Below are 26,294 nucleotides of genomic sequence, written 5' to 3'. Positions count from 1 at the left end.
TTTGAAATCATTTAAGTGAAGTTGTCCCAAGAAAAAAGTTGTATTCTCTTTATTACACTTCTGTTACAAAAAATTGTACTTAATTATTACTAGATAGTGAATTTCATCAGTAAAGAATTTGTGAGAATTTGTTTTCTCTTTCTAGATGTAAGCCTCTACCTAGTATCCTCAATCTTGCTCTTGATCCACGAAGACTACCCTTTATGGAAAAATTTGAGAAACTGAGTCCAAAAGGAACTAGTTTCTTCTCACTTTTCCGACAGCATTTTATTACTTTGTTTTAAGGAGTATAGTATTCCTTACAGCAAGAAAAATTTGATAAGAAACGTACAACCTTATAACCTTTTATAGACGTTCTTGGTTCTTGTTCTTATAGGAAAGCTTTTTCTTTAACGCTCATTATTTTTAATGGAGTTTTTTGTATGGGAACTATGTAGAGAGGGCATTAGTTCTTATTCCTTCTAGAAGTTTCTGTGGAGAGAATATGCATGGAGTGAGCCCCAGCACAAGGCCAACCACTGTGTGTACGAATGGTTTAATCACTGATGTTTGGGACGGCTGACCCACCCTCCCGAGCAGTCAGCTTGGGTGATAGTACAGATTATATTTTGATAAACTTTGAATAAGTCACAATTTACTAACATTCTGCGGATTAAATCATCATTAATGCAAGAACAAATATATTTCTGTTTGGTTTTTAAAATTTAGAGTGGGCATATAGGTTTAGCTCTGCCCAATGAAGTAGGTTGCCTCTGTTTAAAAAGTGGAAAAGGAACAAGTTGTTCAGATATCTACTAGAAAGACCTGGGGTATTCCTTTTCTGCCTTAAATAAGTGCTTTTAGTATGTGTTTATCTCAGACTGTCCCATGAGTACTGTTTTTGTTTTGAAGGAAAATTTGAGAACGGTGTGGCAGAAGGAATGGTGGACCCCAGTCTAAACCCCATTGCAGCCTTTCGACTTTCAGTTATTCAGAATTCTGCTGTGTGGGCCATTCTTAATGAGGTAAGAACATACTAAAGGTACTGCTTTATTTTGTTACATTTTCATTTTACATTTAAGACTTTTTTGAAATTGAGAATTAATAGTCTTACACATTGCATTATTTTGCATTTCAGATTCATATTAAAAAGATCACCACTTGACCATCTAAGAAATCAACGTGTTTTTCCCCTCCATCTGTCAATTAAAGATAATTAAGCATGTACTTTTTTTTAAACTTGAACACTACCTCTTGTGAAATCTACTGTAGATAAGATGATTGTCATTTCCACTTGGAAAGTGAATCACCCATGGATAAGTGTATTCATTTGAAGTTACACCGTCCTCTAATTTTAACTTGACTCAGACATTTTACAATTATGACAGCCTGTTAATATGACTTGTACTATTTTGGTATTATACTAATACATAAGAGTTGTACATATTGTTACATTCCTTAAATTTGAGAAAAATAATGTTAAATACATTTTATGAAGGGGGTACTTTTGAAGTTCATTTATTTTACTATTATGGACCCTCTTTTATAGATTATCAGGGATTATATATATATAAATATATAAATATACATACAAATGTTATGGAGTTAATTTATTGGAAACACTTAAGAAGTACATATTTTTGTGCAGTAAATTTTGGAATCGATACTTTTTTTGAAAACGTTACCTTGCTTTTTTAAGTTCTTTCTATATCTTTTCTTTGAAAATGCCAACATTACGAATCAATGCCATTTTTCAAATGCACTGCCATTTAAGATTGACTAGAGGTGGATTTCTTAACTGAAGCACTTTTCTAATAACAGCGACTCTGAACAAAATATTTTCAAAGGCATTTGTCATTCTTTAAAGCCAAGATTTTAAAGACCAACGGCCTTCTCGAGGGTTCTTTTACGGTACCGTGTATGGTGCGCAGCCACAAGAAATAAGTGTGGTGATTTCAGCAAGCAGGGGTGACGTGTCCAACGCGAGTCATCAGCGAGTCGACGCCTAACACTTCCTCCGGGTGAGGATGAAAAACTCTTCTTTCCTTTTTAATCTTTGTCTTCAATTCATGAGTTAGATGTATTCCGTCCTTTTGATCCTTTTATATCTGCTGTCATTTTCTGAGTTCTGACAAGATGTTTTCTATGTAATGTTCTTGTACGAGTCGTAACGGGTATAATTTTAAAGAAAAAGTTGTAATACTGATTTTTGGTGAAAGGTATTGTAGCAGTTGTTTTTCCAGAATGATTTATTCTACTGCATTGCATTACGAAGTAAATCATGTGTCCAAAAAGAGCATTTTTTACTCTTAATACACCCAATTCTAAATATTATTATAGTCAAAGAATTCCATCAGCCTCAGCAGTCAGTGATCTCTACAAAGTAAAGTCATGAACTGGGCACCGGTTCCCAGCTAGTCTCCTCGGATAACCCAGTGGGCTGCTGTACAGACTCATGCTCTGGGCTTTGAGTGGCCCTGGCTTAGGCCTGGGTCGTGGTATCCGGCCTGGAGGAACTTCATCAGTTACCAGTGTATACCACAGATAGCACGAAGCAGTATCATTTTCTGTGCAGTGTTACAAAGGGGGAAAGTAGGAGATGTTGACATAGCTATTTTCATCAGTCTGTGTTGTAATAGTTTTTACTTCCCTTGCCTGGAAAATCCATGATGATGTCAATAATGATTCTTATAGCAAAGTCCAATTAGAATGTTTTATTGGGGGTTTAGGTCTTCACATTTTCTTTACTTTTTATTTTTTTCTCCAGTTTCTTAAGCTCAGTGCCCACAAGCACATTTCTTCAAAAAGAGATGTGACCTTTTGTTATAAATGTTGGCCCCAGCTTTCAGCATATTAGATTATTGCTGAAGCTACTGAGCAGGAGAAGGTAGAAGTCTGTGCAGATGGGCCTAGGGGTCCCCTTGAGTTCGTGGTCCCTCAGAGGCCAGCTGTGACTTAAGGAAGAAACACTATTCTCTGAAATAGAGTGTTTCTGACAGATGCAGAGCTCCCAAGGGCAGCTTGTCATTGGTGCTGCTTGGTGTACTGTGACAGGTGCTGTGTGACCTGTGTTAGTTGCTCCCTGTTTTTAATCCCATCCAACACTAGGCAGTCAGCGGCAGCCATTGTGTCTCCCAGCAAGGAACTGTGGCAGGAGCCCTGCAGGGTGGTGCTAGGGTGGAGTGGGAGGAGGTAAAGAGTGCCTGGAACTGGAAGAAGAAAAATATACCGAAGCACTTTTACCAAAGCAGTGAGTGAGAAAAGTGTCACATGGTGGACTCATTATATGTGTAAAAGGGCATAGTTTGGCATCTAGTGTGTATTTCACAATAAACTGTTGCTGACCTATACAACAGCCACTAGACACAGGGTGGCTATTTAAGTTAAAAAGTAAAAAGAATTTACTTTTGCATTTGCCCTAGCTACATTTCAAGTATGCAGCGGCCATGTGTAGCTAGTGACCACCAAACTGGACACCAGAGAAACAGATCATTTCCTTCCTTGCAGGAAGTATTATTGGATGGTACTATGTGGAGAGTGCTGATGTGACTCTTTAGGAGCCAGAATTCATTAATGAGGTTAAAAGTAGGCAGGAATATATTATAATGCAAATGAGTATTAGGAGGCAAGGTCCAAGGTGTCTTAGTTCTGTTAGACTCAAGTATTCTCAGCATGCACTGTATCGTACCATGTAGTCAAGATAGTGATTGAAAATGTTAGAAAAAGTTAATGCAAACATGTAGCGTGTGGACTAGACATGTAGGTATGTATTCAGCCATTAGAGATGTCTTTAAACAGAGGCACTGTGGCTTTTCAGATCAGTGGCTGCACCGTAAAGAATTAAAAGGTGTAATCATTTTAAAAGCCATCAGCAAAGCTGTTAAGGCTTCTTTAAAATCTTTCATAATAAGGAGAAACAAAATTGTCTCCCAACAATGCCGTCTCTCAAAGAAAAGTTTGGTTATATGGAAACGGCACATTGGAGAGATTGTCCAGTTAGGAGCAGTGTGTATTTGTGCTAAGGCAGAATCAGAACAGTGATTCCCCCCAACCGTCGTGACCGTGTATAATAGAATTCCCTCCCCTGAGCATGGGTGGGACTGCACGGTTCATGATTATGCTGTGCTTTACAGAGCAGAGGGGAGATGATTGGGGGTCACTAGTCCAACGTCAGCCCTTTCAAAGCAGTCTCCTCCGAGGACAGCTCAAAACACCATTGCTGGTTTTAAGGGCAAGGGGCTGCATCAGAGCTGAGAGTGGCTCTGGTAGCCAGGAAGGAAAATGGACCTCATCCCTGTAGCATGGGAACCGAGTATAGGGCACAGGTTCATTCATAGGCCGAGAAGTGGGTTTGACTTCAGAGCCCAGCCTGGTCAGCGCCGGGCTCTCAGCTTTGGGGGACCCTGAACAGCATTCACTTAGGCCTGCTCAGACTTCTGACCTGCAGCCCTAAAATGACTGGGTGGTGTTTCGAGCTGTTAGATTTGTGATTTGGTGCTTTGCAGCAGTAGAAAATCTTTGAAAGTGGTGAAGAGAAGTCTTCGTCCTTGATTCCAGATAGTATGCTGGTTGTTTTTTTTTTTAAACACACGTGGGTAGAACCTTCACTAGGAAATGACATTCCTGGGCTTTAGGTAGAATGTTCTCTGCCAGAGGTCAGAGTCTTCATTAGCAGGTTCTTAGTGACAGAGCTGTAGCATTTTATGAAAGAGATGCAGGAATGAGATTGTGGGACTGTGAGGAATGTTTTTTCCTACCTGAGGTGTTCATACTGATTTAGAGATTGCTCTGAAGTATACAAAAGAATGATGAACAGTGGTATTTTAGGTAAGATGCCAAATTAAGAGAAAAAATTTCTGCCTTTACAATAGAGTTTAGATAATTTGTACGAGGGACTTGTTTTTAAAAATCAATTTATCTAACAGATCAAACCCTATTTGTGCCAACCAAATTTTTGTACTTTGATGTTTTCCAAAATATCTGCTTCTAAGATGTTAACTGCTAATGAAGTTTTTTTATTTTGGTTTATGTATTAAGTTTTGTGCTCATTTTTACTATATTGCCATAGCCTTGATGGAAGACAAACGGAGCTAAATGAAAGAAGATGAGGCTGTTAGATTTGTCAAAAGATCACAAATTTGTGTCATAATCATCTCTTCACATTGTAAAGGAACGTAGCTATCCAATCCAGTCTCTTTATAGAAAAGGAAACTTTCCCAAGCTATGTACCAATATTTATAGTATGTAAATTTTAATAATGGTAAAATTTTAAATTAATCTTAACTGATATATGCTATGACAACTAGTATGCTTATTTTATTTCTTTAATGCATGTGAATATACAATGCTAAAAGGACAACAGCATTATTATTTTGTAAACAAAAAGCAAATCAAGGATTTTGTTACAGGTACCCTTACATCACCACTAGCTAAACTCTTCTTACCTGAAACTCCTTCCTCCGGTTTTTGGGCACTAAGTAGATCTTTGTCAAAGAAGCCGGCACCTGATCACGTGCTTGGGCAGAGAGAAAGGTGCCCTTATTTAGGACAGCAAAGGGAGTGTTGAGGAGAAGCACTTGCGCAAGGCATGGGTCCACTTTGTTAATGCTGCAGTAAAATGTAAAGAACAGCGGTGCTAACACTGGTCTGAAATAGAGATTGTTCCTTGTGGGGAATATTTTAATATTCTTGGACATTAGGGAGGTTATATTATATCACTTGATCTTAGCAGCTTTATTGTATTAGTCATTAGCAAATTGTCCTAGAATCAAAGGTTCAGTAGTCAGCTCGGGTAGCATTCCATTACTGAACTGAAATGCTCATGTATGCCCCAATTTGGTGAAAATACCTTTGAAGACATATTCTCTGAGCCTTAAAAGTGGCTGACATCGACAGTACTGTAAGATGCACTGCCAGCAGATTTGATACTTTCATTTCGGTAGACACAGTACGTTTTCTAAGGAAGATTTAGAATCCGCTAAACCTAATGATTGTTTCGTGTGTGGAATGAGAACTAAAGCGTGCACCGTTCCGCACACTTCCTCTGGGAAGGCTCTTCTGCATCCGGGGGGATTCTGGAGCATCCCCTGGAGAAGCTGCCAGAGGATCTCTGCCAGGCTGTACCAGATTTTTCTTTCCAAATGTATTGTACATATTTTCCTTAGGATGTCTTCATGGGTTGGACGGTTAATATATTTAGTAATACTTTAGGTACCTGTTGGATTTTTAAAGGAAGATTATGTATTTTCCAGTTTGCTGCTATAACTGAAATCCTAATAACTGGTCCTGTTGACTGTGCCTTTCATCCCCGTTTCTGTGCCACAGCAGTTCATGTGTATTTGAAATAAAGAACTTTGAAAAGCCACGTTGAGTTGAAGATTCCTTCTAATAAAGCTAGGTGGAACTGAATGTGTGGTTTTCTTAAAAAAAAAATTAGAATTGATGGAATAGTTGATCTATTTTCAGTTATAAACAAGAGTACTTTATTTGACTTCTGGTTGAGTTCTGGGAGGTCTTTAGAAGGAACAGCTCTATGAAGACAGTGACTGCATTACTACACAGACACACACACACAGACACACACAGACACACACACACACAGACACATACACACACAGACACGGAGAGCTCCCATTGGCCACTCTGCTCTAATGTATTCTGGGCTTTGTCCTTTGTTTCCCCATACAAGAGGCTGCTGACGTCAGGGCCTCTTGCACAGTGGCTCCTGTGAGTCACCCTGCAGGTTATGGAGGTGAGCTGAGGCCCCTTGGCCCCGTGTTCAGAGATGGAGAGACTGAGCATTTTGTCAGTAACAGGTATGTGATTATCCCACATTCTCTCAAAATAATAAAAAGCTTTACATTTCTATTTCCTCAGGCCCTTAGCATTTTACATATAGCTCTCTGAGTATAAATACTACAAATATGCATGTTTTAGTTTAAAAAATATTTATTATAGAAATGTACATTAATTAGTCTTAAGGAATGCACTTGTCAATAGTGTTAGCATGTATCTCCTCAAACTGTAAACTTTACATCTTTAAGATATCTACAGAGATGGTTTATTTACACGTTTTACAGGAATTCCCTTCCCCGGGCTGTTGCCACAGTTACGATGGGACCATCAGAGCCAGAGCTCGCTCACTTCACTCTGTACTTGTAGAAAGAACACAGCGCGTGGGTAAAGTTCCACCCCAGCGCAAGCGACAGCCCGAACAGCAGAATGAGCGGTGCAAAGGGATAGAGAAGAATCACTGTGTTTTTCAAAAATGGCAGTGCTGGAAAAGAAATCAGATTGATTTATAAGAAAAGAAACAGGACTCATAAGTGAACACTCTGCAAGACAGCTCTCTTCAACACACGGGGCCACGGGATCGCAACTTCCGAGTTCGCCGCTGCTGCCCGTGTGCTGCCTTCTCATCAGGGCCGAGAGGAAGTGGTGAGCGGCACTGCTCAGGCGGGGGCCGAGCAGGACTAACGGGCTGGGGACGTGCTAAGAGCGACTGCCGCAGAAGCCTTTGTTTCATTTTGTGTGCTGGGCAGTAAATCCAGGGCCTCGCACACGCCGGACAGGCACCCTACCCATGAGCCACATCCCAGCCCTTTGTTGTTTTGAAACAGGGCTTCACTGACTTGCCCCGCCTGGCATTTAAGGCTGTGCCACCCTCTCCAGCCTCAAAAGCCTAGCTTAAAATACAGACGAAGGACATTCTAGGAAAGAATGAATTTTTAGCTGACATTACCCAGTGCAAAAAACATCACACCCAAGCTTTAGGAAAGAACTAAAAGCTGTTTTACAAAAATCTGACCCCAAGTACCCATATTTCTTACGCACTGTTACTCAGTAGGCCCTACCCCACACAGTCTGACCCAGCTCTCACACGGGCGGCTCCTAAGGGGAGACACGGGCAGTGTTCCGGAGTCCACCTGGACAACCCGCAGTTCTGCAGCATGGCACACAACTTAAAAGTTCATTACAAGCCTGAATATAAAAACCACAGATCTTTTCTCCGGACTAGAAAAGGACTCTCAATGCCCCAAGCAAGAAGCCAGGGAGTTTGATGAGGGGGATTAAGGCTCCCGGAATCAGGCGTGGCGTGCGCACAAGTGAGCAGAGGAGCCGCCAGAGGTGTGGTCAGCTTACAGCCACGTGAGGAGCCCACCACGAGGGTAGTGGAAGGAAAGGCTGTGTGTGCACGGACACACATCTACACGTACGTGTGATTACGGAATGCTAAGACATCCTAGGAATAAGCCTGTTCTGTGATCACATTAAGAAAGACGACCCGAAAGCAGGATTTAAGAACAAATTTGAAAATATTCCCGAGCTAAGAGTTGGGCCTGACCTGTGAGCTCTGCAGAACCATCACAGTGACCACAAGGATTAAAAGTGAGCAAGAGCTGCCGCCTGGAGGTCTGACTGCAGCTCAGGCACTTGTGATCCTACGTCGGGCCCAACCCTTCCTCGCTCCATCCACTGTTAGTGACTAGGAACCTGGAGAGAAGAGCAGAATGGCCCTGGATTCCTGCGTCACTCGGCGGTAATCAGCATGATTCCGCGTGGCTCCCTAAAGTTATGAAATGTACATCAGATATACCACTTTCTAGCTGTGTGGCCATGGGGAAGTTACTTCATCTTTCACCTGAAAAATGAGCAAATAAACCTGGGCCGTAAAACTGTTAGGAGTGAAAGACAGTTCCTGCACAGTGCCCATCAGGCAGGCCTTTAGTAGTGCACCTAGCACTACACCATGACAGTGCTTCCTCTCGCTGACAGGCTCTGTCAACCAGAACTTTACGGATACTCACCACTGTATCCTAGGAAGGTCACGTAGATGTAATAGCCAACTGCAATCAACCATAAGGTATTTCCAACTAAATACCCAATAAATGTGTCTGTCAGGATGACATCTGCCAAAAGAAGTGCAGACTGTGAGTCTCTGTCCATGTACACATCTGGTGACACTCTAGGAAGCTACTGCTACTTACGGTTGATGAAGAACAGCTGGATAAAATGCAGGATGACTAGGAGTGGATAAAAAGCATTCAGGTGCACGTCAAAGGCGTAGCCCCACTCCACGTCGTAGTCTCTGCTCTGGCGTTTCACCAGGTACTTATTAGAGATGAACCTGAGGAGCAAAATACACATGTCTTTCCTAACATGATCAACCCAACTCACCAATCCCGCCTTCCACGGACCAGGCACCACCTAACCTCTGGAGGGCAGCAGTGAGGTCTCTGCCTTGCCTGGAGACCACTGAGTAAAGAAGTATATCAGAGCATGAGTTTAGGTGGCACATGGTTTCTCTACGTGAGGACCCCAAAATATAAGAGCAAAATAAAAGGTAATAAGAAGTAGGGGGGTCTTTTTCAAATGAGATGGGGGAAGGGAGGAGGAAAGAAAGGATTAACAAAAAGATCGAAAAACATGAACATAGAACTTCTACAAAAGGGAGGGACAGAAGAGCTGGAAGGAGCAGGGAGGAGGGGTGGGGAGGGGAGGAGTGCTACGGTCCAATGCCCCACGATACATACAACCACATACTGCAAACACGGACAAGTAGAGGACAGTAAAAGAAAATCTCTGCCTTCAACTGTGGGGAAGACTGACCAGAACCTAACTGGATGTCAGGCGGGACCTGCGATGTGGTCTTAAACATGAAGGTCATAAAGTAACACTAGGTGAGGACCCAAGGGTGCGGCGGTCCTGGCCTCGGGATGAGCAAGCGCGATGGAGAATGGGCAGTGTGGTCAGGCAGGAAACACAGCCAGATCTTAAGGGGCTTCTGGCCATTTAAAGACATCTTGCTTTTATTCTGGGTAAAGAGAAGCCACTGTGGAGCGGCAAGAAGTGTCTGGCAAATGACCTGGTGTCCCTGCTGGCCGCGCGGGAAGCAGACACCAGGCACAGGAGCAGAAGCAGCCGGTCTGGAGGGTGGGGCGAGTGTGGGAGTTTGGGATGGACCTGTCGTGCTGAAGATGCCTATCAGTATGCCATAAGGAGCTGCACACGAAGCCCACGGTCCAAAGGCCAGGTCCATAGTGAAGGAAAAACTCATCAGTGCCTCAGCTGCCATAATCTCAGCACTCCGGGAGGCTGAGGCGGGAAGACTGCAAACTCCAGCCCTGCCTAGAAAATGCAATGACTTAGCAAGACCCTGTCTCAAAATTTAAAAAAGGGCCAGGGATGTAGCTCAGTGCAAATGTCCTGGTTCCATCTGTAAACAAAACAAAAATCTCACTATTGTGTAGATGATATTTAAAGCCAGACCGCAGACTGATGTGACCGAAAGAATAAACAGCAGATGCATTCAAGGTCTATAACCTGTGCCAACCTCCGGCTAAAAGGTGAGAGCAGGCTGAAACCAAAGAACGGGGCCAGCAGCGCATCTGGCCATAGAACAGTTGCTCGAGTGGCCGGCGGCGCTACAGTGCGGGCTTCTGGTGCAGTACAGTGGTGAGTGAAGGCCAAATCCAGGGACAGAAAGCAGCTCTTCAAAGAAAAGCCAAAATGGTATCTGGAGAAAGTCAATGTACCTTGTTATGTGTCACTGTCTTTCAATTCAAGGATACAATTAAGAAAATGCTCTTCCTACAATGGAGATAAAAACAGAAGACAACATGGTACAGTATAACAAACAGTCCTGCACTTAGTCATCTAAAAATGTCTAAAGTAGCACTGCTTCACCTGGACGGCACAACTTAAACATTCTGTCTCAGCCAAAAACATGCAAATTAGAAGTCTACAGAAAGAGGGCGATGAGCCAGCCACAGAAAGACAGTACCGTGTGCTCTCAGAGGTTAAGGACAAAACGACAGCTCGCGAAGGAAGGAAAAGTCCCTAGCGGGTAAGAAGGGCGGGGACAACAGCGGGATGTGGATAAAGGGTGTCAAAGCACAGACACACGAGGACTAAGTTCTAGTTCCCATGGCACGGCAGGCTGGCTGTAGTTTACAATTTACTACACATTTTATAAAGAACTAGAAGTCCCAAAGTTGCCAAAAACAAAGCCCATGGATGTTTAAGGAGACAGAAACGCTAACAGCCTTGGCTGGCTCCCTGCACACTGCGCACACACGGAGTCATCTGCAGCATAAATACACGCAGTTCGAATCCTGCAGCAGCCTGTCCTCGGCTCCCGGGAGCCCCTTCCGCAGCCACTGTCCCCTTGGCCACCCTTCAGTGGGCACAAAGGCCAGCTGGCTTCCCCACCCACCTGCCAGGCAGTGGCGCCCTTCACAGCCCATCTCAGCCACACTGCTGCGTCCTCTGCCTCAGTGTCCCGTGACCTTTGTTTGCGCTCAACACACCACAAGCTCCCGGCTCTACATGCCCAACGCCGAATGCGAAGCACTAAGCCCCAAGCTTGCAGGCCCCGCCAAAGGAGGCCCCGCCGCTGCCACCTCCCGCCCAGCCCTCGCCAAGTCCTGCTGTGCCGGGCGCTCTCGCTGGACTCGCCCCGTCTCTGTTCCTGTCACCGCTTTTGGTGTCCCCTGCTCTTCCTCGGGCTCCAGCAGTTCTACCCGCTTTGCCCCTTCCCGACACAAGGCGCTCCTCACTGCAGCCTCCGCGCTCCGCTGCTCTTCCCTCCTCCGGCCACGCCTGCAGTATCGTGTTCTACGGACTGCTCTAAAGCCCACTCCTCCACTCTCACCTTTCCCCACTCAGCGTCACCCTCTCCCCCAGACCCAGTGTGCCGCTCCACACTTTTACACCTCTACATTTGGTCATCTGGTGCCCAAAATGCTGTCTCCCTAAAATGCCACCTGACGTTAGCTTGTGTGGCGCTTCTGAGATGGTCAAATTTACATGCAATCATTTCTATTTCTGGTTCCTCACATGGTTCACATTACAACACGGATGTTCAAAAACAGTATGTGAAGTTCTTGTCTACTTAACAGAAACCCCGAGACAGACTTCTGCGGACGATGCTGAGCTCCAGGGTGACTTAGGCTCTGGCCACGAGTCACCACATTCCTAGCACAACCCTTGCTACAACCTCAACTACTCCTCGGAAAGCCTTACCTCTTCAGGTTTTTTCATGTGCCATGTCTTCCTCATGGCTACCTTGATAGTGAATAGGTGATGCACAGTGGTTAGCTGTATTAATTTTAGATTAATGGTGCACAGCACTTATTAACTACCCAGCACACACAGAGCTGGCACTTTATCAGGCAGAAGTTACAAAGGATAATCAAAGGGTGGTATCAGAGATTACAGTCTTGTTTAAAATAGTAATAGCTACCATATATTGAGCCCTTAACATGTGCCCAGTACTTATCACACCACAATGCCCTACAGAAATCTGACAAAAATGATCATCCACTCCATTTGACAAAAGAGGAGGCTGAGTCTAGAGTTATGCAAATGACTGTGCTGGCAACTGAATACAGATCACTCTGGGACTAAAACACTCCGAGTTTCCCGGATATACACTGAGCACCAGTCCTGCTCAAGCACGGGCTACACTCATTGCCCTCGGCCTGCAGGCCAGGCCACAGCAGCACGCTCCCTGGGAGAAAAGGCCAAAGAGGAGACTTACCCCAGGCACTTCTGGCGGTCAGTCAATCCCAGACAAAGTCAGACTGGGAGCTCTTTTACTAAAACGTGTGTGTGTGTGTGTGTGTGTGTGTGTGCGCGCGCGCGCGCGTGTGCGCGCGCGCGCGCATGAGAGAGAGGGGGCGGGGAGAGGGAGAGGGAGAGAGATTTTCAGCAGGAAGGAACTACAATTTTTAAAAATTCTTTTTCCAGTGTACTTCACCTAATATCAAAGATTCAAAGTAAGATTCTATAAAGTAAGCCTCTTGATCTAAATGGGTCTTAGCACTACAGAACACTTCCCTACACCTGGAGCTGTCCACACTGACAAATGCAGAAAATGGTGCCATCACACCACCTACACAGAATTGATAAATGCATAACATTTTTGTAAAACCAGGAATTCTGTTAATATGATATAATCATTATTTCTATTACTGGCCACATGGATAATATAAAGCACTCCTTAAGGGAACTTCCTGACAGTGGTAGGAACACAGGAAGGCAAGTTAAAACCCTTTGGCAGCAAAACATTTCCGTTACTTTATCTTAGTTTCAATTTCCATCAGCTACTGTACCTCTGAAGGAAACAAATACAAGCTCTACAGTATCTAAAAAACCAAAGTTAGTGGTACTCACCACATTAAGGTTGATATCAGAAGGCCAACGCCCACACAGTCTATGAATACTACCCACAGGAGAAGTTTTATTGTCTCAAAAAATCCCATGTCCAGCACAAAACCAAATCCTAAAGTGGACACTGAAAGAAAGATTTACAAGATTCACTCAGGCATTGTGCTAGATTCTGGGGCTACAGCACACATTCCTTGGTGTTAAGGTTTCAATCTTAAATGTCCCTGGAAGGGCTATGTCCTAAAGGTTTGGCTGCCAGCCTGTGGTGCTACCGGAAGGGGATGGCACCTTTAGTTGGTAGGGCCTAGTGGAAGGAAGTTAGGTTCCTGAGGGTGTACCCTGGAAAGGGATATCAGGACCATGCCCTCCCAGGCCCTCCCCCGCCCCTACTAGCCACCACCAGGAGGTGAACAGCTCTGCTGCATCACAAACTCCCACCATGTTCTTTTGCCTCACCACAGGCCTACAACAGGCCAGTGACCATGGACTGAAATCTCTAAACCATGAGTCAAAAAACTCATTTCCTCCTTTTAGGTTATCTCAGATATTTTGTCCCAGCAATGGATAGCTAATACACTTAGCCACCAGATTCCCATATGGACAATGAAATAAAACTCCAAAGATGTGTTTTATGTAACTGATGTACAAGTGCAAACTACTTTGGAATTTGGATCTATGAAACTTACTGAGCAGGGCTCTTGCCATGGTAATTCACCATGATAGCCATGGCATTCACAGTAGTGCTGGCATACAGGGACCTCACATATTTGACCTCCAATTAAGGTGAAATACACCCGCACACTTCAAAACCTTACACAGTTTAACATACGACTGGTACCCATTCAATACACTACCGGAGAACTTAAAAGCGGGTTTTCAAGTTCACATCAGTACTTTTAGAATTCTCTGGATTTGCCTAATTGTGAAACGCAATCTCCAATGTTGATATTCCTTTTCATGGCAAGACAGAATTTGTATATCAGCTTGCAGTAGCTAAAAACACAGAGTAAATCTTGTTCCCTCTTTTCAAATCCGGAAGTAGCAATTTAATTTACTCCGGTATCTGCTTGGGATGTGCAAAAATACATCTCTTTCTTATGAGATTTTTGAGGGTTCAGAAAAAAGAAACGATTACACGTAGCCCCAAATTGAGACCTACAACACATTACATATCAAAAGATCCTCCCAATGACAAGCCTACTCTGAAACAGTCAATTCTTTCTTCAACTCTAAGGGAGATAAAGTAAGACTTACCACAGAGCCAGATACTTAACAGGACCAAGAAAGCAGGGTCATCCCTGGCCCACTGGTCCTTTGTCTGCTTCCTGTAATGAAAGTTTCTATAAACCCTTTGTGGGGAAGTGAACAGGTAGAGCATCTGCCAGGCAGCAAACTCAAAATCCATCTGCCGAAAACGAAAAAGCCTCCTGAGGTATTTGTAGCGCTTTGCTCCAGCTGTATGTCTTGCTGCATCCCTGGAACTCAAGACTCCATTCCCATGCACTGAGGAATTCACTGAAGTACTTGGTAACATCTTCCTAGATGGAAGAAAAAAGATCCCTTTTACACACAATCCGAAGGAACCTGTTGGCTACCAGCAACCCCTCTTTCCAAGTTATTAAGCAGGGAAGGTCACTTTACGGTTTTTTCCACCCTCTGAGGGGTCGGGGTCACAAGGGAACTGAGTCCGGGCTGAGGCATCTGGGCGCTGGAAGACTGCAGACAGCAGCTCCGGCTGGGGTAGCGCCAAGCCCTGAGAACCGTGGAACAAGATTTAATCACGATCCATGCGCTTCTCACACTCCGCCTCGCTCTATCCTCAGCCCTCCCAGGCAGCTAACGTTAGTAGAGGAGGAGAAACGAGGCTCTGGAAGACAAAGTGAGCCCCCTATGGGCACGACTGCGACGCCGCCAAGACTGGAACTCTGGCCCAAAATTCCGATTTTTATATCACCAACCCTTTAAGCCTCTGAGTCGATTAGAAAGCAACGTTATTCACACAGGTCCATCAGCGTACGACCAGCAAGCTCCTCGTTTAGAATGTGACATAAAAACAAAGCAGAACTCCACAGCGCTTTACTCCCAGAACAGTCCACCTGGAAGAGTGACAGCTTGGGAGCCCAGGGCAGCTGGTTCGAAGGCGAGCGAGCGCAGCTCACCGCCCGATCCCCACGCCCACGGCCCGGCAGCTCGCCCCACTTCTCAGGCTTCCGGGACGCCAGCGGCGCCCCGCCCCGCCCCGCCCCGGTGCCTCCCCTTCAGACCCGGGTTCAGGAGCGGCTGCAAGGGTTAGCAGGTAAAAACACAGCCCACCCAGTTACACTGGGATTTCGAACAAGCGAAGAGTCCCATGCAATATTTCGGACACGCTTACATCAAAAATTACTGCTTTATCTGTCACTCTTAATGTAAAGGAGAGTCCTTCATTTTATCCAGCAACTCGACTGTGGGCCCCGCGCCCCAGGGCCGGCCAAGGGAATGGTCACGGCCTAATCGCCGTGACGCCCGGCCACGAGCCGCCGGAGGAAAGGACCGCTGCGCGAACGCGAGTCGCGCGCGGGCGGAGAAGCCGTCAGGTCTCACCTGGGGCTCCGGTGTGGCCTCAACCCAGCGCTACTTTGCCACCACTGCCCAGACGCCCAGGCCAGCCGTGGCCGGGCCAAATTCCCTTCCTGCTACGTAGCCGGCGCTCAGGGCGCGCCTTATTACGTCACTACGTCCACTTCCGTCGCGTGAGCTCGATGCCTCTCGGGACTCGTAGTTCTTCCGCCTCACATTCGGAGACCTACCGGAAGTTACCTGACCTCTTCCGGTTTCTTCGGCTGTGGGCGTCGTTCGCCCGCCAGCTAGGTAGCAGCGGTTGGAGACCCAGAGGGTCGAAGCGCCGGCGGGCGGGAGGCATCGTCATGCCCCGTTATTACGAGGACAAGCCAGAGGGCAGTGCGTGCTCGGGTTTGAAGGAGGACCTGGGGGCATGTCTGCTGCAGTCGGACTGTGTGCTGCAGGTAGCGCGGCCGGGCACTCCGGGTGGCCGGGCTCGGCAGCGGTCTCCCTGACCGCCTGTGGCTGTAGGTCACGGCTCCAGCTACTCAACTCTGGCCGATCCCTGGGCTGTCGGAGCCTCGGTTCTTTCTGGCGTTCAATAGGAGATAACCATACCCGCCCCTTCGGGTGTTTGTAAATATTAATTAGGCCATTTGGGTTCCAGAAACATTTATTGAACGCTGGCAGTCTGCTAAGTACTGGAGAATAAGAGTTTTCCGGAGCGTGTTAAGAGATGAGAATGTACCGAAGCAATTATGTTAGAGTCCCATAGACCTGCCCTGGCGCGTGGTACGGGCTAGCAGTTTCTGCTCTGTGGCCTTGGCCTGAAGCTGTTGTGTATTTATCTTGTCTCGGTTTTACAGTGATCTGTCTCTTGAATTGAAGTGCTTTACGTTCTCGGGCGTTACGTTCATATTTTCACCGTTCTGTAACCCCCGCCCTTCTTCCCTGCTAGAGTCCCAGGGCTCCTCAGCCCTCGACCTGACTGCGGTGAGACACAGTGAAGTTAACAGTTTGATCCGGGACTCGGGTTTTTGGTATTTTTTTTTTTTTTTTGGTACCGGGAATCAAACTCAGGACCTTACACTTGCCAGGCAGGCGCTTGCGCCACTGAGCTACATCCCCGGCCCGGGAGTAGGGTTTTTGAGCCCGAGTAAAGCGCACAGTGTTCCTTACAGAGGTCTAATGAGAGGGTAGTCAGTTATTGCAATCTCTGCATTTGGGGGTGTAATTTCAAAACGCTGCTTGCGTTTCAAAAAAAGGACTACTGCCCCCAAATGGATGTTTCTACTGAATCGCGATTTATGGCTGGTTCTCTGATTCTAGCAATTAGACTCAACTCCTAGTGTCTAGGAAAACTTCAGAGTTGTTATAAAAATGAGATGATCAAGTCCAGCTTCTTTATACAGATGAGGAAACCGAGATGCCTGTGGTTTCAGACTCCCATATCCAGGGATGCTTTTACTTTGCTGCTTTATTCATTGGTGCCTATGTTCAGCAAGGTCCTAGTAAATGCCTGGCATTGCTGGGCATGTTCAGTGGCAGGCGTGGTGCCAGGCACGGGGGATACAAAAATGAATTTTACTTCTGACCTAAACTTTTATTGATGGGAGACATACACATGGATGGGATTCAATTCCAGTAATAAGGCCTCTGTGTTAGTAAATATTTGTTTAGAGTCTAGGAGAAAAATTGCCGAGTCCAATTTAGAGCAACTGCTTGTGCTTCAGAAGTTGGAAACTTCTCACAGAGGAGCTGACCTTTGAGCCAGAGACTTAAAGGCTGAGGAGCAGTTTATCAAATAAAGGAGTGGTGGCTCTTAAGATCATGGGGAGAATCTGAACGCACAGCAAGTGCAGAGGCGTGGAGATGTGGGAGGGTCCAGAGGGTCCTGCTGGGCCTGGAGCATGGAGACTATGACAGGAGGCGTGAGGAAGGTTTCAGTCTCATCTGAAGGTCCCTGTGTGTCAGGAGGAGCTAGGATTTCTGCCTTTCACCACTAGGAACGCCGTGGAGGCGAGCAATGGGAGAGAAGACACAGAGTAGGCTCAAGGAAAGAAACTGGGAGTGGAAGACAGTACTAATAGCAAGAATTTTTTTTTTCAGTGATTGAACACATTTCCAAGTGCCAACACTCTCAAAGAATAAATACGGTGCTGATGAGTGGGTTGCCTTTTGTCATATGTAGAAAGTGGGTCTCTGGAAAGCTAGCAAGCCTTGGGCAGAGATATGACCAGGGCACCTGGTCCAAGCCTTCTGTTCCTCCCATTACTGTACATGGTCTTACTGATGCTGAATGTGGCCCACCAGAAGCTGATGTTTACAGACAGTCCTGTCTGAAGTGCATTTGTTGTATGTGTTAATCCTTGATGGTGAGTCGGCTAGTGTGGAAGGGCAGTGGTGAGGCAGAGGATTGAGCTTTGCAAGTCAAGACAATCCCCTGTCTTCTTGGGTGGTGTCATGATTACACCGGCAAACCATTCTTCACTAGGATTCTGATGCCAAGGGAAGCTCCTGTGAGGTCTGGGTCTGCTGTGTGGAGACTGGGTTCCTTAGCTTCCAGAATAAAGAAGTTACTCTGATCTTCAGGCAGATGGGTGGTGCCATCTCCCTCCTTGCCAGTCTTTAACTCCCCTGAAACCTGCAGCATCTCACTGGAGGGAAAAGGCCAATATACAGGAGTATTCTGTTCTAGGTGACATGGCCAAGGAATTGTAGGGACCCAGAGAGACTCAGGGTAGTGGTGGTAAGGGTGTAAGTTCCAGAGATGAAGTGAGGAAAAAGCAGATACAAATGCATCTCTGAGGTAGACTTCTTAAAGAGTTTTATGACATCTCAAGATCAGAAAGGCTCAACCCACAGACCCGCTGACTTTTCAGAATCACCTACAGGTGGGGCAGGAGAGCTCGAAAGTAGATTCCACTGCTGTCCCGACAACCCAGTGAGTTAAATGTGTACTATGTTGGTTCTTGGGCACAGCCATTTTTGGGAGCACTGGCTGATTTTGATCTCAGAAGACAAAAAGGCTAGGAAGTTACTAGGATATAGGAGTATTTTGTTTTTGTTTGCCTTTTTGAGCCAGGGTGTCGCTATGTAATTCAGGCTGGCCTTGAGCTCACCTTGTAGCCCAGGCTGGCGTTGAACTCGCAATGATCCTCCTGCCTCAGACACCCGAGTGCTGGGATTACAGGCATGCGCCACCACACCTGGCCTAAGATGCAGGTATAAGTGGCTTAAACAAGGTAGAGTTCTTGCCTTTGCTCTTGTCTTTATGAATAGGGCCTTGGTGGTTTCCCTGCCTCCCGTGGACCCAACGGCTACTATCTAAGTACTGTGACAGGAAACACGTTGTTGCCCTCTTACTCATGGTCTGAGATAGCCTTGCTACATCATCAGGCTTTATAGTCTTATGAATTAAAGTGGGGGAAAGGGGACGCCTCTCTCCACTAAGCACTAACCTTTTTTTGTGTTAACCCTGATTCTTTACACATTTCCCAAACAGTCCATTAGCTAGAACTAAGTGACCGGGACTGGCTCACAGAAATCTAAGTCACAGAAATCTACCTCAACCATGTGCATGACTGAAAAGGAGGAGTGGCTATTCAGAGAGAAGGCACAGGGCTGGGGATTTAGCTCAGCGGCATAGCGCCTGCCTGGCAAGCGCAAGGTCATGAGTTCGATTCCTGGTACCGTAAGAAAAACAAAAAACAAAACCAAAAAAAAAAAAAGAGAGAAGGCCCAGTCTCACTGGGAGTGGTGGTGGGGGTGAAGTACCACATCTCTCTCAGCTTTAGTGTATCTTGATGGATCTTTCCCCCGTGCAGTTGGTAGTATAAACTGAAAGCTGGTAGCATCTTGGATATAGCTTGGGGAAGCACCAGCTTATATAATTACAGTCTTTTGTCTGCCCTCCCATCCTTCCTGTGGGCAGCTCACCCCATCAGCAGCAGTGCTAAGTTTCAGGAGGAATGGAGGAGCACATACAGCACTCCACTTTTGAGTCACTGAGGTCGATGACAACTGAAATAGGGGACCCAGACGAGAAAGAGGCCAAGATTCCTCGGAACAGGAACATCCCATGCATAGTACTTGGGAGCTTTATTCATAGTGAAAACCAGGCAAATATGACTGTCACTGACGAAGAAAGGTTTGGGGGAACAGGTCCTCAGGCTGGGCTGAAGATCAGTTTCCTCGAAGGGAAAACCATGGCTGCAAAGCAGGTAAAATGGGGTTACATGTTCCTGGAGGTGATCCCCAGCCTCCCTCATGAGGCATCTCTGTGCAGTGTTTCCTACCACCACTAACAAGGTTCAGGTTTTAGGGTGCCTGAGTGACAATTTTCACCCGTAAGGAGCTAAAGATACCAGTTTCTACATTTTTATATAAACATATTAAAGAAAAGTGTCCCACTGAAACCAGTGTTTTCAAAAACTCAAGTTCTGCCTTAAAGTGCCCAAAAGTTATTTTACAATTTTTCATTGTATGCCCTTTCTCTTTAAATAGCAACCGTCAAAACAAATTAAGAACTATTTCTTACATAACTGTTTTTAATAGAACTTTTTAGAAGGACAGTTGTTTTGTAGTCTGGGAAGAAACTTCCCAGGTATTTATACTGTTCTGTGTCACAGGAAGGAAAATCCCCTCGGGAGTGCTTGAAGGAAGGATACTGCAGAGCTCTGAAATACTCCTTTTTTGAGTGTAAAAGATCAATGGTAAGTGTCTAAAAGATTGTAAAAAGCTTATGCTAAAAATTAGCTATGCAGGTTTAAATATGCAAGTGACTTAATAGTCATAACTAGGTTGCAGCAGTATAGTTTGGAAAAAAAGGATGTAGACAGTGGCTGTTACTCCAGGGAGTTAAACATTAGGTGGCATTCATGAAGACCCTCTCCGATGGTTGTAACCTAGTCAGGGTGCAGACGTGGCTGTGGTGGCCTTCACGGGGTCCGCAGTGTGCGAATGAAACCTCGGTTAGTAGAAGGGGGTCAGAGTTGGTGGTCACCATGAACTCAGCTCACTTGGTGTTATGCTCCAGCCCACACTGTCCAGGCTGAAGATGTGTGCACTTCTGCCCAGGTGGCTAGAGAAATGTGTCAGTATGTTTGAATTTTGGAGTGAGGGATTGTGGAAGGAGGCCCTAAGGAAACATTACTAAACTCAGGTTCAAGTGACAGTTCTCTGCCACATTTCCCTGTCCTTTAACGTAGAGGAAAATTTTCCTTCCCTTGCTTCACGTAGTCTTGCTACCCATGTACAGTGAAACCTTTAGAATTGTCAGTAATTTCAAAGCATGCTTAGATCATTGACAAGTCAGAAAGAACAGTTAGGGTAAGGGTTTATAATGAGCTGTACCACACAAACCTGTCTAATGACTAAATTTACAGTAAACTCCCTGAAATTATATGCCTACAGATTATTCTTTGATCTCCAAAAGTATTCAGAAATGATTGCTTTTCACAATTCACTCACCTTCTGCAGAAATTTGAAACAATCATGAATAAAAAGTGAAAGTGCTCTCTGACTTCTGCAGTGCTTCACTTACTGTGGCATTAGAAAGAGTAGTCCAGGGAATTTTCTAGTGGACTGTAGTAGGTCCTACATTCTTCCCAAAGCCAGAGTCCCTACTGGTCCTCAGAATGGATGGAGTCATGTCATGCTTAACAGTAGCTATGCTGGACTCACTGCCAGGCCCATCTCCAAAATGATTCCTTCCTGGGGAATTTCTGGGCATGACACTGCCTTCTATGCAGTTAGTCCTTATGCTTGACTGTCTTAGGTACCTTTCTCTCGTTGCAGAGACAAAATACCTGACACCCAAAGTTAAGGGAGGAAAGTTTGTTTAGCTCAGTTTGTAGAAGTTTCAGTCTATAATAGGTTAGCCCCAAGGCAGGACAGCATGGCATTGCAGAGCGGCAACAGTTAATGGCTGTGGAAGACAGCAAAAGCAACAAGAGAAAGCATGTGGACAAGCCTCTTTCGTCCCTTATATTGTATGCAGGCTACCTGCCCTAGGGCAAGTACAGCACTCACGCCTTTTTTTGTTTGTTTGTTTGTTTTTGGTTTTTCTCCTGTACTGGGAACCGAACTCACGACCTTGCGCTTGCCAGGCAGGCGCTTTTGCCGCTGAGCTAAATCCCCAGCGCCCCAGCACTCACACCTTTAATCCCAGTATTAGACCATGAATCAATTACAAACTCTAGATTCAGCCACTCTGAAAAGCCGTCTGCCCCATCACCTCCTGAGGCTTTAGGGGATATCCAGACACAAACTGTTACACTGACTTCAGAAGCCTCCACTCTTTTGGCCACCGTGAAGAAGTGGCTGTACTCAGACTTGTCAAGAAATGTCCCATCAGCCTAGAAGGCAACTCACATTAAGGGCTTTCAACGCCAAGAAGACTGCGTTAATATTTTTGTGTTCTCTTCCCCTTTTCTCTATTGCCATTTCAAGATTTCAAATATATCTGAATATTCACCTAAATAAAACTTAACTGGAATTTTAAGTTTTCGAGAAGAACCTAAATATTGAGTGTCCAAAGGAAAAGATAAGTATAGTTTGGGCTCTGTTTAAGAAGAAAATCCGTACTGATCACCCTTAACTGGAACTATTGTCTTTAGAGCCATTTTTTTTTTACTTCCTTATTGTTTTTTTCTAGGTAGCTCTAATTGATTTTGTTGGAAGCTGGTTTATTCTTTCATGTGTGACTGACAATTGCTACCAAAGTTGTGTTTAGTTAATTATATTGTACCAAATTTGATTAAATTGTACATTTATTTTCAGTTAGATGCCAGATCAAGATTCAGAGGAAGAAAAGGATATTGAAACCATTTTGCTGATGGCAAGATGAAAGCCAAGAAAAGATTCCTCTGCTCATTATCATAGAAAAGCCAGTAATTTTTGCTGTGTTTGGTTGGATCCGTTTTTTCCACACAACACTGGAAAAAACGAGAAGAATTCTGTTTTTTAATCTCTATGAAGGGAAACGTTTCTCCTGCTCTACATTATTTTAGGAGGATCAATTTAGTTGAATAGTTTTGAGGACTATCCTAAAGCACAAGGAATGGTAAGGTTATTTTCAAACTTGACTCTTCAATCAAACTACAGATTATGTACATCAGGAAGCCACTGATGCGACTGACAGTCAATAATGTAAAGCCTATCCAGACGAAGTTTATTGGAGAAGTTTAGGATAAAGCTTTTTCTTTTACTCAGTTTGGTTTTAAATAAACTGTTTGACTCTTGGAGGGGAAATGCTTCATTTGCACCAATTCACTGGAATACGGACCTCAAAACTTTAAATCCCTCCCCTGGCATAGCTGGGTGCCAAGCCTGGATGGTACTGCCGGGGCTCCTTCCATCTCTCAGCCTGGTCCGCTCCATATAATGAGCCAATATCGGCCTTAGGCCCACAGCTTTAACATCTGAGATCCAAAAGGAAGAAAGCAAACTTTCCTTACGAGGTCCACAAATCAGATCCTACTGAGGGACTTGGGTCTCCCCTGGATCACCTGTCCTGGGCAAAACCACCTGGCGCCTGATCTTGGCCAGGCCTGGGTCCTATGCACCATGATTGATAACAATCATGGGAATCACACTGGATGGGTGATTGGCTGGACCTAAAGTAGGAAGTGGAGCAAACTGAAACAACAGATACTTACTGTAGACAGCAAAGGTGAAAAATAGGAAGTGCTGGAGAAGTTTCAAGTTCAGGCTTTTTTTTTTTTTTCTTTTTTTTTGCTGTGCTATATGGTTTGAATCCAGGGCCTTGAGGATGCAGGGCCAAGTGCTATACTACCGAGCTGTACCGCCAGCCCTAAAGTCACAGTAATTTTATTCTAATCACTTAATACAGTAGAGCCAAATAGGAATCCAAGTTCCCAACTTTATTTTTGGCACTGATGATCAATGAAGAGCCATAGTGTCTCCACAGTGTAGTTCAAGCAACCAAGGTATTGTATCGCTCACTTAGGGTTCATCTGAAGTGAGAAGCCCTACAATATCACTCAGGTCTGATGTGTTGACTGCTTTCCACGGGGAAGGGAAAATGATGGGTTTCTTAAGTAACTACTGTCTACCTATTCAAGGCCTACAACGTTTCTGGTGGTGCTGGGTACTAAACCAACGGCCTTTTGCATATGCCAGGCGACCACTGTAACACCGAACTAAACTTCTAGGCCTAAGTGCTACAGCTTCGTACAGTAATTCTGATAAACTCTCTAAAATGTTTTTATAAAACCCATCTTGTTTACTTTTAGCTTTATTGAGCCTTTACTGGAGAAATTCACATATCACAAAACTGACCCTTCAAGTATAGAATTCAGTATTTTTCCTGTATCCACAGGGAGCAACCATCACAATTCTAAGATGTTGTCATCCCTCCAAGGAGAAACTTCTACCCACCAGCAGTCTCCTCACTTCTTCCCCTCCACTGCTGGTAACCGTCTCTAGAGGGTTGCCTGCTCTGGGCTTGTTCTATACATGAAATAGAGTATACAGTATGTGGCATTTTGTGACCGGCTTCTGTCACTTACCATGTTGTCAAAGTTCATCCATGGGTAGCATGTATGTACTTCATTACTTACTGCTGAATATTGTTCCTTAGCACCATAGTTAGTTTATCTGCTCATCACTTAACTTCGCATTGCTTCTACTTTGGCACTATTATGGATAAAGCTATGAACATCTGTAAACAAGCTTTGCGTGGACACACTTTGCTTCTCAAGTATAAACCTAAGAGTAGATTACAGGATTGTATGATGACACCACCTTTAACGTTTGGATGACTTGTCAAAATTTTCCAGAGGCTGCACCACCCTATGATGTTCCCAAGAACAGTGTATGAGGTTGCAGTATCTCTGTCATCGCCAAGAATTGTTACTGTTCGTTTTGATTGCAGCCATTCTCCTGGGTATGAAGTGGTATCTAATTGGGATTCTGATTTGCATTTTCCTAGGAGCTAATCATTTGAGCATATTTTCCTGTGTTTATTGGCCATCTGTATGTTATGTCTGGAAGAATGCCTATTCAGGTCCTCAGTCCAGTTTTCAGTTGAGTTGTCTTTTTACTGTTGACTTGTATGAGGGTGTGTGTGTGTGTGTGTCCTGGAGATTGAACTGAGTGTTCGTACACAAGCAGTGTCCCACTGAGCTACATCCCAGCCCTTTTTAAATTTTATTTTGAAACACTGCTGAGTTTTCTAGGCTGGCCTCAAACTTGGGATCCTCTTACCCCAGCTTCCCAAGTGCTGGGGTTATAGGCATGTGCCACCATGCATGACAAAATTTTTTGATGATACACAAAAATACATGTAGCACAATTTCGCATCTTCATCATTTTTAAGTGTACAGTTCAGTTGTGTTGAGTGCATTCATACCGTTACCCAGTTTCTCCAGGCTCCTGAACTGCTCATTTAGTTGCACAATGGAAATGCCACCACCTCATCAAGCAACTCCCCGCCACTGTCACGGCCCCCCACATCCTCAGCGCCGCCTTTCCACTCTCTGTGACCCTGAGTACTTTTCCGTGATTTTTACCTCCTTGGGTAAGTTTACTCCTAAGTATTCCACTCTTTTTGATGGAGCTGTAGTTTCCCTTTCTGATTCTTTATTGAGTGCCTCATGAGTGCCTCAGGTGGGTAGAGTAATATTTGTCCCTTTTTTGCTAGTTTATTTCACCTAGTGAAATGTCGTCGAGGTTTTGCCATATTGTAGCATATATCAGAATTCCCTTCCTCTTTAAGGCCAAATATTCCAGTGCATGTATCTTGTTTACTCATCCATGGATTTTTTCCACCTTTGCATTTCTGTAGATAATGCTGCCATGAACATGGATGTACAGTATCCCTGAGACCCTGCTTTCAACTGTGGGCATGTACCCACCAGCAGAACTGCTGGGTCCTATGGTCACTCTGTTTAATTTTTTAAGAAACTAATACACTTTTCCATTGCAGCCATCCCAGTTTACATTCTGTCACTAGGATGAGCATCAAATAGAGAGATAGATACACTCAACTCCATAAAGCTTTACAACTTCTGTATCTTTACAACTTCTGAATCCTTCTTTCTATAAAGGAAGCCAACAGACAGCTACCAAACAGGTCAAAGACATTTCAACATGACAGGGCTTAAAATATTATATATTAAAAGCACTGATATGAAAAAGACCAATGCAGTCACAAAGAACAAGTGTCAGCGAAGGTATTAGAGATGGGTGATGCTCATACCAAAGAAATGGGAAGTGAAATAAGATGCAACTTCCAGGGTCAATGAGAAGGAAGGAAAAGGCCCCTGCTACAGCCAGGGGTATAAATTCCTGCAGTAGTACGTTAATATTAAGTCATCAAGTCAGGAACATTCCAGCTTTCATGCAGATAAATTCCACTCCCAGGAACTGAGCCAAGGGCTCACTGGGTGCCTGTACCATGCATGAGACTGCACTCAGCAAGTCCCTCCAGGGCCAGGCTGCCCACAGGCCGCTGTTTATGGATGGAGAAAGCTCTATTTCCTGCCACATGCCTCCCAGCCATCTCCCGAGGAACCTACCGTTGTTGTCCACACTTTGCTCTCAGAGGTCAAGCAACTTGGTCCAAGTCACCAGCCAGT

The 26,294-nt window shown here is 44.9% G+C and overlaps 3 protein-coding genes across 9 annotated transcripts in view; 2 read left to right on the top strand and 1 right to left on the bottom strand.

The window, feature by feature from the left end:
- The window catches only part of Mgat4a (mannosyl (alpha-1,3-)-glycoprotein beta-1,4-N-acetylglucosaminyltransferase, isozyme A), a 128,565-nt gene extending 122,222 nt beyond the window's left edge, over nt 1-6,343 (top strand). For 2 of the 3 annotated variants that reach the window (XM_013522736.1, XM_013522737.1), the window contains 2 exons: nt 892-1,004; nt 1,118-6,343. In XM_013522736.1, the coding sequence (XP_013378190.1) occupies nt 892-1,004; nt 1,118-1,144 (140 nt within the window). In that variant the 3' untranslated portion in view covers nt 1,145-6,343. Of the gene's footprint in view, nt 1-891; nt 1,005-1,117 lie in introns of those variants that run through there. The other variant, XM_013522739.1, reaches the window with a different exon arrangement.
- A 566-nt stretch (nt 6,344-6,909) lies between these two features.
- On the bottom strand, nt 6,910-15,818 carry Unc50 (unc-50 homolog (C. elegans)). Of its 5 annotated transcripts, none has more exons than XM_013522734.1 (7): nt 15,733-15,818; nt 14,791-14,902; nt 14,404-14,687; nt 13,156-13,276; nt 8,967-9,106; nt 8,787-8,888; nt 6,910-7,255 (listed from the first exon to the last, which is right to left on the bottom strand). In XM_013522734.1, the coding sequence occupies exons 3-7, from the start codon at nt 14,681-14,683 to the stop codon at nt 7,119-7,121; spliced, it is 780 nt and encodes a 259-aa protein (XP_013378188.1). In that variant the 5' UTR covers nt 14,684-14,687; nt 14,791-14,902; nt 15,733-15,818; the 3' UTR covers nt 6,910-7,118. The 5 variants fall into 5 exon arrangements, with proteins under 5 accessions (XP_013378188.1, XP_013378187.1, XP_005400781.1 ...); XM_013522733.1 differs by lacking the exon at nt 15,733-15,818 and adding an exon at nt 15,108-15,325; XM_005400724.1 differs by lacking the exon at nt 14,791-14,902.
- Nucleotides 15,793-24,728, top strand: LOC102006450 (cytochrome c oxidase assembly factor 5). The gene is made up of 3 exons (XM_005400725.1): nt 15,793-16,154; nt 20,322-20,405; nt 22,474-24,728. Exons 1-3 carry the CDS (start codon nt 15,891-15,893, stop codon nt 22,513-22,515), a joined length of 390 nt encoding a protein of 129 aa, XP_005400782.1. The 5' UTR covers nt 15,793-15,890; the 3' UTR covers nt 22,516-24,728.
- Nucleotides 24,729-26,294: the final 1,566 nt, after the last annotated feature.

This window comes from Chinchilla lanigera, unplaced genomic scaffold, assembly GCF_000276665.1.
Source record: "Chinchilla lanigera isolate Chin_1 unplaced genomic scaffold, ChiLan1.0 scaffold00069, whole genome shotgun sequence".
Taxonomy (NCBI): Eukaryota; Metazoa; Chordata; class Mammalia; order Rodentia; family Chinchillidae; genus Chinchilla; species Chinchilla lanigera.
The sequence above is the reverse complement of the archived record's forward strand: the minus strand, read 5'-3'. Positions and strand labels throughout refer to the sequence as shown.